General features: G+C 46.2%; 1 protein-coding gene across 1 annotated transcript; it reads right to left on the bottom strand.

Moving 5' to 3' along the window:
• Positions 1–12,611: 12,611 nt before the first annotated feature.
• On the bottom strand, positions 12,612–22,271 carry LOC144104134 (uncharacterized). The gene is made up of 3 exons (XM_077636963.1): positions 22,156–22,271; positions 20,103–20,291; positions 12,612–12,734 (listed from the first exon to the last, which is right to left on the bottom strand). The coding sequence occupies exons 1-3, from the start codon at positions 22,269–22,271 to the stop codon at positions 12,713–12,715; spliced, it is 327 nt and encodes a 108-aa protein (XP_077493089.1). The 3' UTR covers positions 12,612–12,712.
• Between the last annotated feature and the right edge of the window lie 393 nt (positions 22,272–22,664).

The raw sequence follows: 22,664 nt of genomic DNA, 5'->3' as shown, positions 1-22,664 counted from the left end.
TTCCATATTACAGAGACGTTACACCATATAAGTGATGCCGGCCATGAAATAACGTTCCAGTGGCTTCCAAGTCACTGCGGGATTATCGGCAATGAACGGGCGGATCACGCTGCCCGCTCAGCCCATACTGAGGAGCGCCACGTCCCAATTCCTCTTTCTATATAGAACTGACGCGGCACGGAAGCTCCGCCTACTTGCTCGGCAGTGCACCGAGTCGCAATGGAATGAGCAACATTTAAGAAATACACGACTGTACTCACTTGATCCAAGATTAAGTCTTCGAGCGCCATCACAGCTTCGCCGTAGAGACGCCACGCTTTTATATCGACTTTGGTTGGGTGTTGCCTTTACTAAAGCCTATGCCTTCCGCATAGGGATGACCGACACCCCAACCTGTGACCACTGCGGCCATGAAGAATCAATTGGCCATATATTGTGCTCCTGCCCGCAGTACAGTCCACAGAGGGCATGCCTTAGCCACAAACTTGATCAACTGGACGACCAACCGCTATCCGAAAAAAGAATTCTACAACATCGGAAGGACCTACCGTCGCAGAAGAAGGCCGTGCAAGCGCTTTTGCGCTTCTTACAATCTACCGGCCTGATTGAAAGACTAACTGGAACGCCTTGTGTGTGTGTGTCTCCATGTGTGCACGTTCCTTTTTTTCTTTTCTTTTTTGCGTTTCCCTCTCTGTCATCTTTCTCACCCCTATCCCCCATCCCCAGTGTAGGGTAGCAAACCGGAGACTCACGTCTGGTTAACCTCCCTGCGTTTCCTTTTCATTCTCTCTCTCTCTCGCGGCCAGTAAAGCTTTCGCTTTGAAAGAGATTCGGAACCTGCAGAGAGCGTGCCTCCGCTCTCCTCCAATTCGTTTGTTTGCGGCTCCATTCAATAGCTTCGGCAGTTGGGCGGAGCGGTTCTGTTCGAGCTCTCGGCTAATTTAATCCATTCACAGTATACATCTGAAGATACACACGCAAGTGGGCGAGAGAACACGATCCGGTTGACCACGTAAACGCGCGGAACCCGTTGAAGCATCGTGCGTCGGTTTTATTTTAAAGCCGCCAACTGTAAACGCGAGCGCCTTTGAGCACCCACCTGTTTTTTGTGGAAAAGAAAATAAATAACCTGGCCCTCACAACAGTGAGAAACCTCTTCGGCGCAGCCTCCTGCACCGTGCAACAGCGCCTTTCAAGGGATCACAGTCAATTGGCCCCAAAGCCACGGTCAGCCTGCGATGGGAGCGACGTGCCGACCTTGTCCTCGCCCCTCGCGACTTCCCGCACTGGGGTTACGATATTTAATCAGCATTGGCTGCTCACTGAGGAAGGAGGAAACAACCCGCCGGCGCCTAACCTAACCGTGCTTCCCCTCAAAAGCATCGCACGCTCTGTGGGCTGAGGTCACTGAAATGCAGACTGGAATTTTTGCGAGAACTTCGTTGGCGGGTTCGGGAGCGGGATCTATCGTAAGACGCCGGTGCAAACGTAAACGAAGCGACCCCCGATGGATGCCTTCAACGTGCGGCGGCGGTAGCTTTCATTTCGGCTGCTGCTAGACCGCACCGCTAGGGCCAGAAATCACGGAGACTGCGTTTACGTCACGCTCACGTCACTCCGTACTGTGACGTCATAAGATATGCCATGACGTTATAAGAGCGCGCAGAGTTTGAATCGGAGGGAGGAAAAAACGTTTTAAACTTCGAATCCAAATTTCTTTGAAATAAATGCATCTTTCGCTCCCGGACAAGCGGCAACAAAGCCATGAATTGCCGAACTATCAGATTTTCCTAGCAAAAAAAAATTGATAGAGTTCTCCTCACTGTCTCTTTAATAAACTTAGTCTTACAGAAACGAATCGTACGCATTGGAAGTGCCATATTTTTTTCACACCGCAAATCTTTTCCAAAAACACAACATTATACCAATAAAATGCATATATGACTGTAGGCTGTGTCATAAATGCAAACTCGCAATAATGAAAAACGGTGACGCGTTGATAATCTGGCTGGTTTAGAGAAAAACAAAACAGTGTATGATATGCGCAGCATAGACCCTTGGAATGTTAAGACATATAACGTACCAGTTATGGCCATCAGATGTTGGAATACACTTTACCTAAGTTATTGAACCAGCTGCACTGCCGTGACAATCTTGATTTGTCCGACGTTTCTCTACAAGAATTGCGACAAAGATTCATGTAGCTTTATGTTGCTATTGTCGTGAGCACCCCTCTTTCCCCCTCCTTTCTGTAGTCTTTTTTTTTGCGTGCTGCATTCTAATATTTATTTTCATTTACAAGTATATATGTATTATGTGATGCACATGCTTTCATGATGTTCCCATTTTTCCTTTTATCTGTTCTTTGTTCTCGTGCTTCCGCCACCGTCAACGCTGCTGTGTAAAGGGGAAGTCAAGATCCCTCAAGCTGTTTATACAGCTTTTTCCCTGGCTTTCCTCGCAACACTTCGTTGCAAAATAAACTTCAACTTCAACATACTCTCACCGATAAACGGTCGAAGCACAGACCAGGTTTAACTAGACTTGTTGGGCGAGAAAGACAGCAGGGCGCTCGAGCGAGGAAGAAGACAATCCTCTAGCCTCTCGAGTGCGCAAGGCATGGCAAGTCCCAGCCAAAACATTTCGGCCGCGGTGTGGCGCCACTGGATGGATTCATACTGTGGCATTACTCCCCCTCTCTGAAGGGCAACGACTCGGTGCCGCAGCAATGAGAAGCAGGAAGGCAAGGGACGCCGCATGTGTCTGGCGGCTGGTGTAGACGTGCCTGAAGCGCTAGCGGGCGTGGTACGGCTTCATCCGTGCGACATGGACAACTTCGGAGGTCGGCCGTCTAGAAGAGCGAACTGTTCCTTGGGGGAGAACTTCATAGTTCACCTCACTGACTTGGCGAAGTACCTCGTATAGGGGCCAAAATATCGGCGCAGAAGCTTTTCGGAGCGCCCACGCATGCGGATTGGGCTCCAAACCCAGACTTGTTCGCCGGACTGGTAACTAACAGCTCGGTGGCGGAGGTTATAGCGGCGAGCGTCGTGGGCTTGCTGGTGCCGGATGCGCTGTCGGGCGAGTTCCTTACAAAAATTTCTTTAGACAGTCCATAGACTGTCTATGGAGTTTAGTCTAAGAAGTCTATAGACTGTCTATAGACAAATTCTTTAGACAAGTCTATAGACAAATTCTTTAGACAAGTCTATAGACAATCTATAGATTTATGGCCATACACTTTTAGTATACTTTTGTCTATAGACAGTCCATAGACAAATGTCTACTGAAAAGTCGAGAGTTGGACGAAAACTCGTCTGGTCGAGGACAATCATAATAAAACATAAAAGGAGGAAGCAAGGCAGCAATGTGGGCTAGTTGGTTGTACATTTTGGTTTGAATAACGCGCTACACACTAACAAAACGACACCGGAACAAAACGACACAGGACAAGTGCGTGTGTCCTTCGTTCCGGTGTCGTTTTGTTAGTGTGTAGCGCGTTATTCAAACCAAAAAAAGGAGGACGCCGACCAAAAGTAAAAAACAAAAAACAACAAAATGACGTTTCGGCTCCCGTACGGGAGCCTTGTTCATAATGAGAAGGATTAGGAAGTGCATCAGGATTAAATACGTTTGAAAAGAGGGCGCAGGGAGCGTGCGTATACAGGAGTTAGATTTCCAGTGTTGCGATTGAGGGTGCGATTAGTCGTTTGAATGAATGATTCGAGGTGAAGGCGACGGTACAGATTCTTTTCAGTTGCCAGCACGTGTGCCCTACCCCAGTCAATATCGTGGCCAGTTGATACGGAGTGTTCGGCGATAGCATTAGAGTTCACTTTTTTGTTTTTAACATCATTACAATGTTCTTTTAGGCGTCTTTTAAAATCACCAGTCTCGCCATGTAGACGCTGTCACAATCGGAACACGGGACGCTGTAAACAACGCCAGGGTACTTTTCTTTGGGGAGAACGTCTTTGACGTTAACCAGCGCATGCCGAAGTTTCCTTGTGGGGACATGGGCAACGTGAATTTGGAATGTGCGCAGAATACGCGCCAAGGCTTCGCTTATTCCAGCCGAAACGTCATTTTGTTGTTTTTTTTTACTTTTGGTCGGCGTCCTCCTTTTAAGTTTTATGTCTACTGAAAGTAGATAGGTCCATAGACAGTCTATAGACACAGGTCCATAGACAGTCTATAGAAGATTTAAAGATTTACGGTTATACACTTCCTATAGACTTCTGTCTATAGACAAATGTCTACTGATAATAGACACAGGTCTATAGGCAGTCTATAGATGATCTATAGACTTAGGCCATACACTTCCTGTAGATTTCTGTCTGTAGACGGAAGTTGTTCTGTATCAGAACGCTGCCTTCACGTCTGTGCAGTTTTTTGGTAATTTGTGCTATAATCAGGGAGGCTCCGCTCCCTTTTTGCGACGGCGATGGAAGTGGAGGCTGCTGTGCCTCTATTGGAACCCGGTGGGTCGGCAGCAGCCGCCCAGAGGAAGCGCATGCAACGCCAGAGTGACTCGAGCAGCCAGGGCACTGTTGTGTACTCGGTGCCAAGTGAAAACTCCTCGTCCTCGGCCGACGACGGTTTCATACCGGTTGTTGGCAAGAAGGCCAAGCGCAGACTGCGTAGACAAGCCGAATCGTCCTCATCGAGCACGTCAACGGTGTCCCCATCAAGAACGCCAACGATCATCACGACGCGAAGTTCCTCAGCGCATACAGCCTTGTTTGTGCCGTTGAACCCGACGGACAGCTTGAACCTCCTGAACAGGCAAGCCATCTGTATTTATCTGGAGAGCCTCGTACCGGGAGGCATAAAAGACGTCAGAATCAACCCGTTCAAAAACGTCATTGCCATTGATGTGGTGGAGCGAAGTTCACTAGAGAATTTAACCGCAATCACCAAACTCGGCAACATCAGTGTACGCCCCCTTATTCTCCAGGACAGCGGCACTACGGCTGGCGTAATCTACAACGTCGATATCGCCATCTGCGATGCAGATTTACCCCTGTCGATCAAGCCGGCAACCGACGGCATTTCCATCATTCAAGTTCAGCGGTTAGGCAGATCTCCATGCATCAAGCTGACCTTCAAGGGTGACTGCATACCATCGTACGTGAAGGTTGGGCACTTTCGTCATCCAGTTCGACCTTTGTGCCTAAGCCACTTCAATGCAGGAAGTGCATGAGGATCGGCCACGTGAGCGGCGTCTGCATCAACTCCATCGTGTGCCCGCGATGCTCCGAGTCACACAGCGGTGATGTTTGCCGCGCGACTACCTTGAAGTGCGCCAACTGCCACGGCCCTCATGACTCTTCCTCGAAAGACTGCCCCCGTCTAAAGACCGAGCGGGCGGTACTGAAGCAAATGGTGCGAGACCATTCTACGCACAAAAAAGCCGCCGCAAAGGTGCGACGACGTCGTTCGCGCCGCCGAAGGTGGTCAAAGAAAGCAGTCACATTTGACAATAATGCCCCAAACCCAACTGCAGCTTGTCCGCCTCCACCAAAAACCGTACCAAATCAAGGGAGCCCGGCGCTTGGTGAGGCTGGACCTGCTGCCTCAGATGCAACTTGGCCACCACTGCCAAAGCCTTCTACGCCTACTGCGTCAGGGACGTTGGCGCACTCAGGGCAGTGTGCAGCGCCTACGACTGATCCAGCCAACAGGCACGATCAAGGCCATGGCCCAGATATGCAAGTGATTGCATTGCTCACGACACTAATGAATGCCATGCGTGCTCTGCTTTCCAGCCTACACACGCCAGCAGCACATATATAGCGCACTTCAAGTGCTGGACGCGCTACATCCAGTTCTTGCGGCTCTACAGTAGACGGCATCATGGCTCCTTCGGACCTGTCTTTTCAAAAGAAAGTCAAGCAAGCTTTCATTTTCCAATGGAATGCTCGTGGGCTCCAGTCCCGGATTTCCGATTTACGGCACTACGTCTACGAGAATCACTTCCCCATTCTTGTGATTTGTGAACCGAAGACCCCGGCAATTTTGCGAATATCCGGTTACGAGGCATTTTCATCACCCACGTGCAACAGATCCAGCAAAGTCATCGTTTACATTCGACGTGAACTTACATATGTGGAACATTCAGTTCCTCCGAAGACAATCAGTACGTTTGCCTGACAGTGAAGAGCCGTGACCTGACGTTTACGATACTGGCGGTGTACTTGGCGCCATCAAGTCGTTTCGAAGCCAGAAGGTTGTGTGGTTTGATGGCAGCTACACCTGCTCCGTGGGTTATTATGGGTGACTTCAATGTTCATCACACCATGTGGGGAGGCGTTAGGATGGACGTTAGGGGAAGACAGCTTGTGTCCTTCGCCTCTGACCATGACCTCCAGTGCCTGAATGACGGAAGCCCGACCTATATACGAGGGGTGACTTATAGCAGCTGCTTGGACTTGACTTTCGTTTCAAAGTGCCTTAACAACAGCGTACGGTGGTTTTCGGATGTAGAAACCCATGGCAGCGACCATATCCCAACCTATCTGATTATTACCGGCCATTCCACATTTTCCCCAGCCACGTGTAGGCAGCGCATTGACTGGACAGTTTTTAGATTACTTATGGAGGCTGCTTGCGCAGAGAGCTTCTCTACCGGTCTTGAAAAAAAAAAAATTAAGGCGGCCATGGAACACGCCACCTGCCCCTTTAACCCTGTCGCTAACTACACCGATTTTGACTTCGAATTGCAGCGACTGCGATCACAACGGCGCGGGGCAGAGCGCAGATACCGACGCACAAAGTCGCGCCTAGACCTAAGAGATGCTAGGCGCATACAGAAGATTCAGCGCAGAATTCAGGCACTGCAAACACAACGGTGGAGGACATTTTCCCAAACACTTGATCCACGGAAGCCTTTGTCAGGCGTTTGGAGTGTAATTCGGGGTCTCCGCACGTACCCTCAACAGCGCTACCCGTTCAAATCCGTAGCGCTCCACCAAAGGCGCAGAGTGGTTGAGGTAGCCGAAGATTTCTGCGCAAGAATAACAGGCCCTCAGAATCCAGGCGCAACGCTGCACTGCAACAATGTTCCACCCTCGCGGGATTCTCGGATGGATGCACTATTCTCCGTGGAAGAACTTGATGCTGCGCTGGCTTGTTGTAGAAGGTCATCATCACCAGGGCCCGATGGTGTGACGTACTCCGCACTTGCCAACCTTGGCCAAGAAGCTCGACGAGCTCTTTTGGACACTTATAACAAGTCATGGACTGCTGGCATAGTTCCTCATGATTGGAAGACCAGTCGTCTGGTTCCAATTCTTAAGCCGGGGAAATCACCGCTCGACCTTTCATCATACCGTCCAATTGCACTCGCCAGCTGCGTCGGCAAAGTCATGGAAAGAATGCTGCTCACACGCGTGGAATGGTACTTGGAGCGATATCAGATTTATCCAACCTTCATGTCTGGGTTCCGACGGGGCCGCTCTTCTACGACAACGTGGTTGACCTTGTAACGTCGGTGCACCACAGCAAAAGTTTGAAAAGATTGACCGTGGCATTGTTTTTGGATATCAAGGGCGCGTACAACAACGTAACGCATCAGGCCATTTTGGACGCAATGGAAGCTGCTGAGATCGGAGGCCGCACGTTCAGCTGGATAAGCAGCTATTTATCAGAGAGGTCGTTTTTTGTCCTGACTGCGGACGGTCCAACGTCCTTACACCGAAATTCGCGCGGAGTCCCTCAGGGTGGAGTGCTGAGCCCAGTTCTCTTCAGATTTTTTTTTTTTCAGATTCAGATTTATTTCAACAACACTTGGTTGCCGAGGAGGCGAACAAAAAGGCAATCAAAAGTTGCCTGACGAAGCGTCCGCCCCCTTTACACTCTACCACTGAGCAGTGGGCAGGTTTAACCAAAGAAAAACAGATCATAACACCAAAGAGACATTGCATATAACATTATACACGAAAACATCAAAAAAGAAAAAAACAAGAAAAAAACAGCACATATTCATCTAAGGTACACAATTAAGAAATGCTGTAAAAAGTATATTCGCGAGTCAACATTGTTGCACAGAATTGCACATAAAATACAAACATCGGTGTGACTGACACATAACAAAAGGCAAGAAGAGCTTAACTAGGCCGGCCAAAGTTAGGTTTTCTTTTCTAAATAAAAACATGGATTTTTCTTTTTTTTAATATAGGGCAGATATGCCTTGCTCTTATCGGCCTGGTCGACGTATTGCCACAATCTGCTCAGATCTCGGTATATGCAGACGACATCTGTATTTGGGCATCAGGGGTGACCCGTCCTCAAGTTCGCGCAAGACTTCAAAAAGCGGCATCGATATTGACATCTTATCTTCGCTTGCAGGGTCTGAATATTTCGACCGAAAAGTGTTCACTTGTGGCGTTCACACGCAAAATAATGTCACGTTACGCCATTCGCATCAATGGCGAAGCCATTCCCTATGAGAAGCCACAGATTCCTTGGTGTTGTCATCGACAGGAACCTCTCGTGGAGTCCACATATCTACGACATGAGAAAGAGACTAATTTCGATTGTCCACGTCCTCTCCTTCCTCTGGGGAAAGTCCTGGGGCGCATCAGTGCGCTCGATGCTACAACTGTACCGTTCCCTATTTCTGGGCTACATGCGGTACAGTCTTCCGATATTCAGTTCCATTAGAAAAACAAATATCAAGACTCTTCAAAGTGTGCAAGCGCAAGCTCTCCGTATCTGTCTTGGACTGCCTAAATGTGCATCAACAGCAGCAACTGTTCTTGTTGCCCGGGAACATCCTGTTACTACATACATTGCTGTTGACACCATGAGAGCACATATTCGGTACCTCACACGGGTTCCCTGTCATAACCTCGTAACACTTCCCATAATTAGGCCGCGTACTGCATTCGCCAAAGTCATTGAAGCCCATCGCGCATATCTTCCATCGCAGTTCACCCCTGCGTCAAGACCGAGCTCACCCTTATGGAGTCTTCAAGAACCTCGGGTTCACCTCTATATTCCTGGCATTACAAAGAAAGCTGGTGTATCACTGCCCGCTCTCAAACAACTGACATTGAATCACCTGCATTCTTACCACAGTCACCGCATACATATTTACACAGATGGATCAGTTCACTCGACCAGTTCTGCGGGGTCGGTGGTGATACCGGCCAGATCCATCTTCATGAAAGTGAAGACGACCCATCCAACATCTTCAACTGGTGCGGAACTCGAAGCCTTACGGGCTGCGGTAGAGTTCATCAGTCAAGAGCCTCCACATGACTGGACGGTTTTCACCGACTCTAAAGCAGCCCTTCAAGCCCTGCAAGCTGCGCTACGCCGCGGGTCGCAGGAGCAACTTGTTGCTGAGATCCGTCTACTGTACCACGGCACCGTTTCCAAAGGTCATGACATCATTTTTCAATGGCTGCCAGGACACTGTGGTATTAACGGTAATCATCAGGCCGATGCGGCTGCGCGTTCTGCTCACAACGACGGACTTCCAGTGAGGATCCCAATATCGAGACCTGACGCTGCGTGTGGGCTTCGCCCTTTGGCGCTGGAGCTCACACTTTCAGCGTGGAACACGGGAGAGTTTTGCAACCTCCGCCTCAAGGCACTGGACCCTGAACTGCGCCTTCGTCTTCCACGTAACTTAGAACGTCGCGACAAAACACTGTTATGCCTTTTATGGATAGGTGTTGCATTTACCAATTACTATGCTTTACGGATGGGGATGGCCGACAGCCCTGCCTGTGAGAGCCCGTGGCCACAGCACAGCAGTCGACTGCCCTCAAGGCATACAAGGCACTCTTTGCCTACTTGAGAGCGACTGGATTGAGTGACAATTTCTTTCTGGTTTGCCTGCCTGCCCTGCCCTGCCCTGCCCTGCCCTGCCCAACCCAACCCAACCCAACCCAACCCTACCCAACCCTACCCTACCCTACCCAACCCAACCCTACCCAACCCTTTACCTACCTACCTACCTACCTACCTACCTACCTACCTACCTACCTACCTACCTACCTACCTACCTACCTACCTACCTACCTACCTACCTACCTACCTACCTACCTACCTACCTACCTACCTACCTACCTACCTACCTACCTACCTACCTACCTACCTACCTACCTACCTACCTACCTACCTACCTACCTACCTACCTACCTACCTACCTACCTACCTACCTACCTACCTACCTACCTACCTACCTACCTACCTACCTACCTACCTACCTACCTACCTACCTACCTACCTACCTACCTACCTACCTACCTACCTACCTACCTACCTACCTACCTACCTACCTACCTACCTACCTACCTACCTACCTACCTACCTACCTACCTACCTACCTACCTACCTACCTACCTACCTACCTACCTACCTACCTACCTACCTACCTACCTACCTACCTACCTACCTACCTACCTACCTACCTACCTACCTACCTACCTACCTACCTACCTACCTACCTACCTACCTACCTACCTACCTACCTACCTACCTACCTACCTACCTACCTACCTACCTACCTACCTACCTACCTACCTACCTACCTACCTACCTACCTACCTACCTACCTACCTACCTACCTACCTACCTACCTACCTACCTACCTACCTACCTACCTACCTACCTACCTACCTACCTACCTACCTACCTACCTACCTACCTACCTACCTACCTACCTACCTACCTACCTACCTACCTACCTACCTACCTACCTACCTACCTACCTACCTACCTACCTACCTACCTACCTACCTACCTACCTACCTACCTACCTACCTACCTACCTACCTACCTACCTACCTACCTACCTACCTACCTACCTACCTACCTACCTACCTACCTACCTACCTACCTACCTACCTACCTACCTACCTACCTACCTACCTACCTACCTACCTACCTACCTACCTACCTACCTACCTACCTACCTACCTACCTACCTACCTACCTACCTACCTACCTACCTACCTACCTACCTACCTACCTACCTACCTACCTACCTACCTACCTACCTACCTACCTACCTACCTACCTACCTACCTACCTACCTACCTACCTACCTACCTACCTACCTACCTACCTACCTACCTACCTACCTACCTACCTACCTACCTACCTACCTACCTACCTACCTACCTACCTACCTACCTACCTACCTACCTACCTACCTACCTACCTACCTACCTACCTACCTACCTACCTACCTACCTACCTACCTACCTACCTACCTACCTACCTACCTACCTACCTACCTACCTACCTACCTACCTACCTACCTACCTACCTACCTACCTACCTACCTACCTACCTACCTACCTACCTACCTACCTACCTACCTACCTACCTACCTACCTACCTACCTACCTACCTACCTACCTACCTACCTACCTACCTACCTACCTACCTACCTACCTACCTACCTACCTACCTACCTACCTACCTACCTACCTACCTACCTACCTACCTACCTACCTACCTACCTACCTACCTACCTACCTACCTACCTACCTACCTACCTACCTACCTACCTACCTACCTACCTACCTACCTACCTACCTACCTACCTACCTACCTACCTACCTACCTACCTACCTACCTACCTACCTACCTACCTACCTACCTACCTACCTACCTACCTACCTACCTACCTACCTACCTACCTACCTACCTACCTACCTACCTACCTACCTACCTACCTACCTACCTACCTACCTACCTACCTACCTACCTACCTACCTACCTACCTACCTACCTACCTACCTACCTACCTACCTACCTACCTACCTACCTACCTACCTACCTACCTACCTACCTACCTACCTACCTACCTACCTACCTACCTACCTACCTACCTACCTACCTACCTACCTACCTACCTACCTACCTACCTACCTACCTACCTACCTACCTACCTACCTACCTACCTACCTACCTACCTACCTACCTACCTACCTACCTACCTACCTACCTACCTACCTACCTACCTACCTACCTACCTACCTACCTACCTACCTACCTACCTACCTACCTACCTACCTACCTACCTACCTACCTACCTACCTACCTACCTACCTACCTACCTACCTACCTACCTACCTACCTACCTACCTACCTACCTACCTACCTACCTACCTACCTACCTACCTACCTACCTACCTACCTACCTACCTACCTACCTACCTACCTACCTACCTACCTACCTACCTACCTACCTACCTACCTACCTACCTACCTACCTACCTACCTACCTACCTACCTACCTACCTACCTACCTACCTACCTACCTACCTACCTACCTACCTACCTACCTACCTACCTACCTACCTACCTACCTACCTACCTACCTACCTACCTACCTACCTACCTATCTACCTATCTATCTATCTATCTATCTATAGACAAGTCTACTGGTCCAGCAGACATAGGTCTATAGAGTGTCTATAGACATTCCACAGGTATGTGCCCTGGCAATGCTGTAGACATGTCTATAGACTGCCTATAGACAGTCTACAACTGTTGAAAAAGATCACCGCACGGTCTTCACAAATGACATGACGATCAATATACTTACAATCTAATTTATTTCCAAGCTATGCAGGCAAGGAATATGCAATACATGCACCATAAGAATGCAGCACATAAAAATAAATGTTGAAAGTAATGGTCCGACTATAGTTTCCTCAGAAGCAATCCTGCGACCTGTTGTCTGCAGTCAGTCATCCAGGCATGTTGACCTGTACAGTGGAAGGAAAAAAATAAGAGGAACTGAAAAAAAAAATTCCCACTCCATCTCTACAAATGTGCTTTACAACACAAGGCACATATATCCTGGCTATCCCATTCAAGAAAGCTAGTCGATGTGTTGGTTTGGTTTTATGTGGTCCAAAAACCCAAGGTGACTCAGGCTATGAGAGGCGCCGTAGTGAAAGGTTGCGGAGTAATTTCGGCCACCTGCGGTTTCTTACCGTGCACTGACATTGCATAGAACACAGGCCTCTAGCATTTTGCCTCTATCAAAACGCGACCGGCTAGAGCAGGATCGAACCTGCATCATTCAGGTTGTAGTAGTAGTAGTTTATTTGGGACAAAAAAAATAAACAAAATTTGTCCTGGGTGAGAAGGCTAATGGCATTTTTGCCTGATGAGGCCATCCCACCCCTGACAGCAGTGGCAACCACTATAGGTATATTCGAACACATTTGCAGTACAGTACATCGTACAACAACCAATATGCATGCAAGCACACAAAACAAAACAAATGGACAACCCTGAGGACTGTGTGCATGTTTCTGTATATAGAAAAAAAAAGGTTTACAGATTCTCGAATACTATTTACACGTACAACACACCGAAATATCATCCATGACACAAAAGAAATTCTTTGACTTAGTATTCCATTAGGTACATGTCTTAGTGTTTTCTTTAGGTAGCGATGGGCAGATTGATAATAATTCAAAGATGTCTGGATATTGATTCAATAAATTTGCTATTTGCATACATAATCTCAAATCACCATAGTTGGTGCGAGATCGGGGCACCTGTATTTTATCTTCCCTAAGGAGATGAGGAGTGTGCTTCTTTTTGTATTGAACCTCAATATTTGAACATTGTAACATATACTGGTGCACGATTTTCAGAAATAACTTATACTTGAATAGCTTACTGATCTCTAGTATGTCATAGACCTTAAAGTATGGCAAGCAATGTTCTATTTTTGGAATTTTCGAATACCACATATTGAGCGTTTTTGCAGAGGGTGCAACTAATCAAGGTTTCTTTGTGTTGTGTCCGACGATACCAGGGAGCAGTATGTTAAACGTGAATGAAAGACAGCATATTAAGTTTGTTGCTTTACTGGCAACCTGTTTAATAATTCCATAAACACGTGAAAGTTCAATTCGGAGAGCTTCTATGTGCGAATTCCAGAGAAACGTTTCATGAAAGATAACACCTAGAAAGCGAATCCTCTTAGACTGGTTTATAATGTTATTCCGGAACTTCAATTTGAACTCACTATTTTTTTTGCTACCTTTAGGCTTGAAAATCAGGTATTCCGTCTTGTTTAACTTTAGGTCTAGTTTATTAAAGGTTAACCAAAAGTCTAAATAGTGAAGCCATTCATTTGTTTCCCTGTAAACGAAGCTTTCATTGCAACCTGAAAAAAAAAAAATACATTAGTGTCATCTGCATGTAATACCAGTTCAGAGCAGCCTAGGGTGTTTACAATATCACTCATATATATCAAGAATAATATGGGGCCTAGAATGGATCCCTATGGAACTCCGTATTTAATAGTGCCTCGATCGGATTCGGTGCTCTTTGTTGTGCTGTATTGCTCCCTGCAAATTAAACAGCTTTCCATCAGGGCATGTGCTGTACCTTGGATTCCATAGAACGGTAGCTTTATTAATAATATATTATGATGGACAGAATCAAAGGCTTTCCTGAAATCAAGAAATAAACCCAAAGTAAGCTTTCATTTCTTAATGTTGTCAAGAATTTTCTGTTTAATATAAAGTAAAGCAGTTTCAGTTGCCTTATTCTTTCTGAATCCAAACTGCTCATTTACTATCAAGTTATGCAGAGTGAGGAAATCGACAATTCTTTTGTTCACCATGTGTTCAGCAACTTTTGAAAAGACTGAAAGCACTGACATTGGTCTATAGTTGTTCAAGTCTTCAAAAGCACCACCTTTATGAATAGCTGGAACATGCGCAAGCTTCATTTGGTTTGGAAATAACCCTACTTGAAGTATGCAGTTGCATATATGCGTAAGGACTGGAGTTATCAGTGCGGCTACAGCTTTCACGGGGGAAACTTTCACATCATCGTGGGCTGATGCACAGTTGTTCATCAGCGTCATGATTATGTTGAGGACTTCTTCGGCACAAGTTGGAGTGAGAAATACAGCTTGAGGACATTGAACATTCATGTATTGTTCACACGATAATGTACCATGAATACCATTTGAGGCACCAACTTCCAGAAAGTGCATTTTGAAAAGGTTTGCAATGTTTTCGTCAGTTCAGCCCTGTGTAGGTAATGCACAGCGCTAATGTCGTCTTGTGTAATAGCCTTAACTTGCAGCTTTTCTACAATCTCATTTACTTTGCTTAGCAAGTCCTCATCCTGGGTTTCAGTCAATAATTATTTATTTATTTATTTATTGTACCCTCAGGTCCAAAGGCATTACAGAGGGGAGTGGGTTTAGGATAAACAACAATGAAATAGAATACAGTGAAAATAGGTATTACAAAATAAATTTCCTCTGAAATAAAACAAATAACATCATCTAGAAAACGTTAATAGTATAGAAACAATGTATACAATACAGTGGAAGCAGATAAAACACAATCAACTTTCTTCAGAATAAACAATATTAGCTACAGCGTCATGAAAGATTTTATTATCAGGAATGGCTGCAATATCGGGGGGAAGGCGGTTCCATTCCACAGATGTGCGGGGAAGATAAGACTGAAAAGAAGATTTGGTGTGGCATGTTGGGATGCCAACCTTGTGGCGGTGATCGATGCGACGTGAAATGTATTCGGGGGTGACATGAAATAGTTGTGAAGCGCAACGTGATGATATAGCTTGTGAAATAGCGTTAGGCGACCAATTTTGCGGCGAGATTGTAACGGTGGGAGTGAGACGTAAGATTTCATGGCTGTGATGCTTGCCGTACGGTTGTAATTTGAAAGAATGAAGCGAACGGAATTATTTTGGACTAATTCCAAGGAATATGTGAGGTTTTCATGCATAGGGTCACATATTGATGCTGCGTATTCTAGTTTAGGACGTATGAGTGTTTTATAGAGTAGAAGTTGAAGGGATGAGGGAGCGGTAGAGAATTTGCGACGTAAGTATCCTAACATGCGGTTAGCGTTATTAATCATGTAGTCAATATGAATAGACCATGTTAAGTTTTGAGTGATATGAATTCCTAAGTACTTATATGTTTTTACCCAATCAAGAGGAGTGCCATCAAGATAATATGAAGGAAGAGCGTTAGATGTCCGGGAAACACGCAAAGCTTTACATTTGTTAGTGTTTAATTTCATATTCCAAGTAGTCACCAGTTTGACACCAAATTAAGGTCTAACTGGAGAGTGTCAGTATCGTTGACGTTATTTATTTCCCGAAATATTACACAATCGTCAGCAAAAAGGTGAATGTTAGAAGATATGGCAGAAGGAAGGTCATTAATATAGATTAAAATTAGGAGTGGCCCAAGGACCGATCCCTGTGGAACACCAGATAGCACGTTAGCAATCGGTGAATTAGTGTTATTAGCATGCACAAATTGCCAACTGTTTAGAAGGAAAGATTTAATCCATTGGAAGACGTTAGGATCGAGATTAAGATGGCTCAGTTTATGTAATAGCAATTTATGGCATACTTTATCAAAGGCTTTGGAAAAGTCCAAAACAATGCAGTCAGCGCAAGATGAGTTGTCAAGTATGCGGTATAGCTTATCAGTAAAGGCAAGTAATTGAGTTTCACAGGAGTATGTTTGACGAAAAACAATGTTGCGCAGGCGTGAAAAATGAATTCTCATCGAGAAAGGTAACGACATTCTTGAAAATGATATGTTCTAGTAATTTGCAGCATATGCTGGTGAACGAAATGGGACGAAAGTTTTGAGGGCAGTGCTTACCACCGGACAAGTGAAGTGGAACCACCTTCCCAATTTTCCAGTCGATAAGAAGGCTTGCTGTGTCGAGTGACTGTTGAAAAAGTTCGGTTAGTATAACTGAGCTATAAGCACAAGTATTTTTTAGGAATTTAGCGCCAATCGCATCAGAACCAGGTGAAGAATCATTTTTTAATGATTCGATCAATTTGGCTACACCAGGTGGATCGACAGTTATGGGTGGCATTATCGGGAACCTGTGGTGCGGTATGAATGGAAGATTAACGCTTGAAATGGAGGAAAAGCTTTCAACGAATGTGTCATTCAACACGGAACCACAAAGGCCATTGGGGATAAGTTTACCGGAGGCGTCTTGTAGTCTAATTAATGGGTCGTTCGCAGGGTGTATAACGCGCCAAAATTTTTTAACACTCGTTTTCAAAATTGTTGGTAATGTGGCAGACAAAAAGTTATTCTTTGTAAGTTTAATCGCGTTGATGTAAGCGTCGGAAGCAGACTTGTACTTCGCCCATCGCGCATTAGATGGTGAAAGCTTTGCGCGGCGGTATAGACGTTTCTTTTTATTAGATAATCGTCTGATGTGAGAGTTGTGCCATGGTGCTTGTGGATTAGAGGTGACGATGCGCTTTGGGATATACTTATGTTAGTTCGTGAACCTTTGTTTTGAAAGATATCTGGTTATCCTCGACAGAGTAGTAGTCTGAGTTTGCAATAAAGTAATCAACAAAAGTGCCCAGCTCATTGTTAATAGCGGTAAAGTTGGCGCGTTTGTAATCTAGAATGATTTTTTTTATTTTATTCACTTTTGGACGTGGTATACTAATGCAAAAATTGAGCAGAACGTGATCGCTTATGCCTGGAAGATATGTTATGTCAGTAGCTAACTCTGGATTAGTTGCTAGAACTAGATCGTGAGTGTTCGAAGCGTTATTTACCGTCCTAGTGGCTTTTGTAACTAACTGAGTTAGCGAAAATGTGGCGCATAGTTCTAAGAATTCTTTAGCTTGATGCGAAGGGGGAGATGAAGAAGGCGGCTGAGCAGTCCATAAAATAGTTGGGAAGTTAAAGTCCCCAAGTAGAAAAAGCGGTGATGAAGGAAATCGTGCTCGAACAAGATTTATAGCATCGTGAAGTTCGTTAGTGAATGTAGACGAATAAGAAGAACGGTAACAGACGCCAATAACCAATTTGAGATGACCTATCACTATTGACGCAAAAATTAGTTCTAGTTCGCTGAAGACTTGGATACATGAAGATGGAATGTCTTTGGAAATGGCAAGTAGAGCACCACCGCCACGCTTGGCTGTTCTATCGCAACGATATACCGAATAGCAATGAGCGTTATGGAAGATTTCGGAATCTGACACATGCGTTGGTAGCCAGGTTTCCGTTAGCGCTAAAATGTCAGCTGAGCATGTGTCTATGGCAGAAGATAAAGAAGTATGCTTGTTAAGTAGGCTTCTGACGTTAGTATAAAGAACTGATATCGATGATGACAACTGTCCACTACCCCTCGCAATTCCCTACGGTGAAGCGGAAGATCCAGCTACGGAATCCAATGCAGAGGATTCCAATGCAGAGGATTCGCCACGTGCCGCGATTTCTTCAACAATGTCCGTGGTAGGGTTATACATGAAGCATTTTTTATTGATGAGCAGCTTGTTATATCGTATCTTAAAAGAGCGAGGGCCAGCGTGATTAGATCCGAATTCAAAAAGGTTTTTTCGAGCCTATCGCGTAGCAGGTGAGAAATCTTCACTGATAGTGACGTTATCTGTTTTGAATTGGTTACGAAGGGTTAATATCTTGTCTTTCATTTTAGTGTCCGAAAATTTAGCTATGATTGGTCGACACTTCTTTTCTGAAAAAACGCCGAGGCGATGTGCACGTTGAATTGGACTCGAGGAACATACTTCGACAACCTTAGACATGGCTTCCAGGAGTTTAGATTCAGTATCTGCCCAAGTCTCTTCCGCATCGGGTATACCCCTAAATATTAAATCTTCACGTCGCGATCTATTCCTGCTTCATCAAGGCGAGACTGCAGCAAATCATTTCGAATGCATTGGTCTTCTACAGATTTCTTTAAAGATGAAAGTTCTTGACCCATTTCGCTGAATTTCTTTGCCTTTTCCTCGACTTCATCAAGCCTCTTGCACATGCCAGCTAACTTTGATTCAATGTTCTTCTGACTACTCCTAATGTCTTTTATATCAGCTGCTAATTCAACCTGATCTTTTGAGCTTTGCAACGTACGAGAATGTACATCCTTGAGCAGCTTAAACAGAACTTTCATTTGTTCAGACGGATTGTCTGGCAGGTTGTCTATGTCAAGGGAGCGAGTCGTAGGACCCGGGATAGATTCAATGTCGCCAGAGCGCAAAAGCAGGAAAATCATTGAAACACATTCACAAGCAACATCAAAGCAACATCGATGCTCTAGGGTTAGAAAGCGACTACGCCACTCCAAATCATCTGGGTCCTGCTTCAGCTGAGTTACATCACTACCTACATTGTTAGATTCCAGCCCTTCAACTCGCTTCGTTAGTTGTTTTGTAGTTTTTCCTTGAACAGTCAGGTGGTTCTGAAAGTCGTCAAACTAATGTCTTTTATATCAGCTGCTAATTTGACCTGATCTTTTGAGCTTTGCAACGTACGAGAATGTACATCCTTGAGCAGCTTAAACAGAACTTTCATTTGTTCAGACGGATTGTCTGGCAGGTTGTCTATGTCAAGGGAGCGAGTCGTAGGACCCGGGATAGATTCAATGTCGCCAGAGCACAAAAGCAGGAAAATCATTGAAACACATTCACAAGCAACATCAAAGCAACATCGATGCTCTAGGGTTAGAAAGCGACTACGCCACTACAAATCATCTAGGTCCTGCTTCAGCTGAGTTATATCACTACCTACATTGTTAGATTCCAGCCCTTCAACTCGCTTCGTTAGTTCTTTTGTAGTTTTTCCTTGAACAGTCAGGTGGTTCTGAAAGTCGTCAAACTTATCAGAGAGCAACTGCATTTGCGACTCAAATGCATCAAACTTTTTTGACAAGGGCAAAAGAGCATCAAGCTTCGTTTCAGTCTGCAGTAATCTGAGTATCACGTCGGAATCATGCTGTGGATTTTCTGTGGTGCTTGTGCCCTTGTGGTTGCCTCGACAAGAGTCACATTTCCATGCTTTCTTTTCGGCTTCGCGCTTAGCATTGAAAGACTCTTCTGTTATTCCCACACATGCACCACGATGAAAATTAATTTGCACTCTGAGCATGTTGCAAAGATGCTATCAGTGAGTGGAAGACGGCAAGCACAACAACGAGCTACAGTACGCTCAGATCTTTTACAAAAAACCCATCCACTTAGCAGCAGCGACGACATAAAAGGAAAACAAAATCACATTGAGTGAGGCATAATTATGCGCAAACCTGCACAAAGGCAGAGACGGTTACATGATTCTCGCAGTTACGGTCACCACTGCCAAGTGAGGTCCCAGTGGAAAGAATCTTCTTTTATAGCCCACAGTGAACCGTTGATGCTGTGCCGGATTTCCGGGTGACACCGACGACCACGCCTTCCTGGTCCGGTGCTCGAGACTACTGTCCGTCTTCAGGGCAGGGTACGGTTGCACAGTGGGTAATCTGCACAAAGGCAGAGACGGTTATGTGTATTCGCATAACTTGAGCACCTGAAGAACACGATAACCACTGAGCTATCACGCCGGATTCATCATTTCAGTAAATCTGCATGACAAATTCTAAGTTGCCGTCATAAAACATTGTAACTAATACCCACATTCCGTGCAGCACTCTACCTCTACACTAAATACCTACTGCGAATACTGACCTCTGGTTTGTTTTATGGGAGTTTAACGTCCCAAAGTGACACAGGCTATGAGAGTCGCCGTAGTGAAGGACTCCGGAAATTTCGACCACCTGGGGTTCTTTAACATGCACTGAAATCGGACAACACACGGGCCTTTAGAATTTCGCCTCCATCGAAATTCGACCGCCGCGGCCGGGATCGAACCCACGTCTTTCGGGCCAGCAGCCGAGCGCTATAACCACTCAGCCACCGCGGCGGCAATACTGACCTCTGTATGCATTCCCTTTACATTAATTGGAATAGAATACTTAGAAAACTTGTGCCACTTATCATCATTGACTCGCTACGAGTTGTTGAAAATGCTGCCCCATAAAACGTACATTCAGTGCTCCTTGCAAAAGGATTCCAACTGGAGAATATTAAAGCATTTATTCTTATACCCGCTATTGAACAAGCGCTTCAAAATACCCTGCATGAAGCCTGGTACGTACGCCGATACTCAAACGGGCACAAGCCATGCAAAACCTACCAGGAATACTGCGAACCAGTTCAACACGGTTTTGCGCCCACAACTTGAAACACTAAGACGAAACAGCATACTCATACACCAGCGTGCGCTCTTTGGAACAAGCGGGCGACAGCGCTTCCATTCCGTGCTCATTATCCAGAAAATCTCAAACAGCACATAGTGGCTTGAGCAGCGCCATTTCAGAACCATACGCGAGCTTCAGACAACAAGCTCATTATTGTAAGCATGAAATACCATCTCTAGTTCAGTTAAGTTTTTACTTTAAGTGCAGCTTGGACAGTGCAGTAAAAAGCAGACACTTGCATGCAGATACCCTAACCTAACGCTGATAGAAAAATCAACGAAAGCAACGAACACGCTCAAAGTAAGAATTATTTCATTGAAACAATTAACGTGTTCATCAAAAGGCGCAGTTATAATAAAACAGCGCCAGCAGAATTGCATTCGTGGCGCAAATAAGCGCAAAGTTACAGTGGCGTTTTTGTAATGTAGCAGTCTGAGATCAGAAACGCATACTCTGCCTCTCGCACAATTGGTACTGGGGAAATTTGTGCACGCGTAAGCGAGGTTCATGAACGAGCCTCTCGGAACGAAATGTAAGCCATCTCTTGTCGAGGCGACTTTTACTCAGCTTTCGAAATGAATTTCCCGCAGGCCAGCGGCGGCGGCCAACGGCTCGGATGACAGGGAAGGACGAATCCATACGTGTGCAACGAAAGGGGAGACGGGATGCAGCTCGTAGGTTCTTCGCGGTGTTTGTACACGCTCGCCATTTGCGCCGGCAACCACTTTTTTTTTCAACCATCACTCTATTAGCATTCCTCCACCGCCGCTTCACTACAACTTTGACAAACGCCTCGAGCTCTAGTCAATAGCGTTACAAAACATGTTTGGTGAAACGTCGCTGCCCACGACGCGCACCGAGTGAGCGGCTACAACAAACAAGCAATTAATGCACACCTCTCAATGAACAGCACTCCATGGTCCCGACAGGCGATAACACAAAGAATAAAAAATAAATGTAATCCACCTCAGAACTTGATTGTGCGTTTCCGCAGATGCCAAGTAAATCGTGCTCACACGGCTCTAACGCATAGTTTCATTTCGGCCTTCACTCACGGGCTTAGTGATATTTCTGGCTGTGCACCTACCTTTCAACACGGAAAAGCCAGTAGAGAGCTCGCGAGGAGGGCTTACCGTCCCGGGTTTCGCACCGAGTGCCTTTCCGCGCGTTAGGAAAGACATAGCGGCACAGACGTAAGCACATTATTCGAGAACATGGCGGCTGCCGCCGATCACACGAACGTGCTTACAAACGCCGCTTAAAAACGTGGATAGGAAGTTTGTCGCTTCGCACATAATCTGCTCTGCACACACAGCACTGCTTAGAGTGCCTAAGGAGACCAAATGAATAAAAATAATCGTGTAGACTTACCTTAAGTGGACGATTAAGTTGAATTTCAATCAAAACGTAATCCACGAGTAAAAACGCCGCCGACGCTACAGTGCTCCGACGCCGACACATCGGCGCACACAGTTGTTTGCTGCCCGGATGATTTTCCGCCGCCTCCGGGCAAAATGGGTAAAAAGTGAAGCAGAAACCAATTTCACGGTCATGTCTATATTGGTTGCACTCTTGCCAAGTGTAGCTTGTTCTCGC

Source organism: Amblyomma americanum, chromosome 9, assembly GCF_052857255.1.
Source record: "Amblyomma americanum isolate KBUSLIRL-KWMA chromosome 9, ASM5285725v1, whole genome shotgun sequence".
Classification (NCBI taxonomy): domain Eukaryota; kingdom Metazoa; phylum Arthropoda; class Arachnida; order Ixodida; family Ixodidae; genus Amblyomma; species Amblyomma americanum.
Note: the sequence above shows the minus strand (reverse complement) of the source record. Positions and strands in the feature narration are given on the sequence as shown.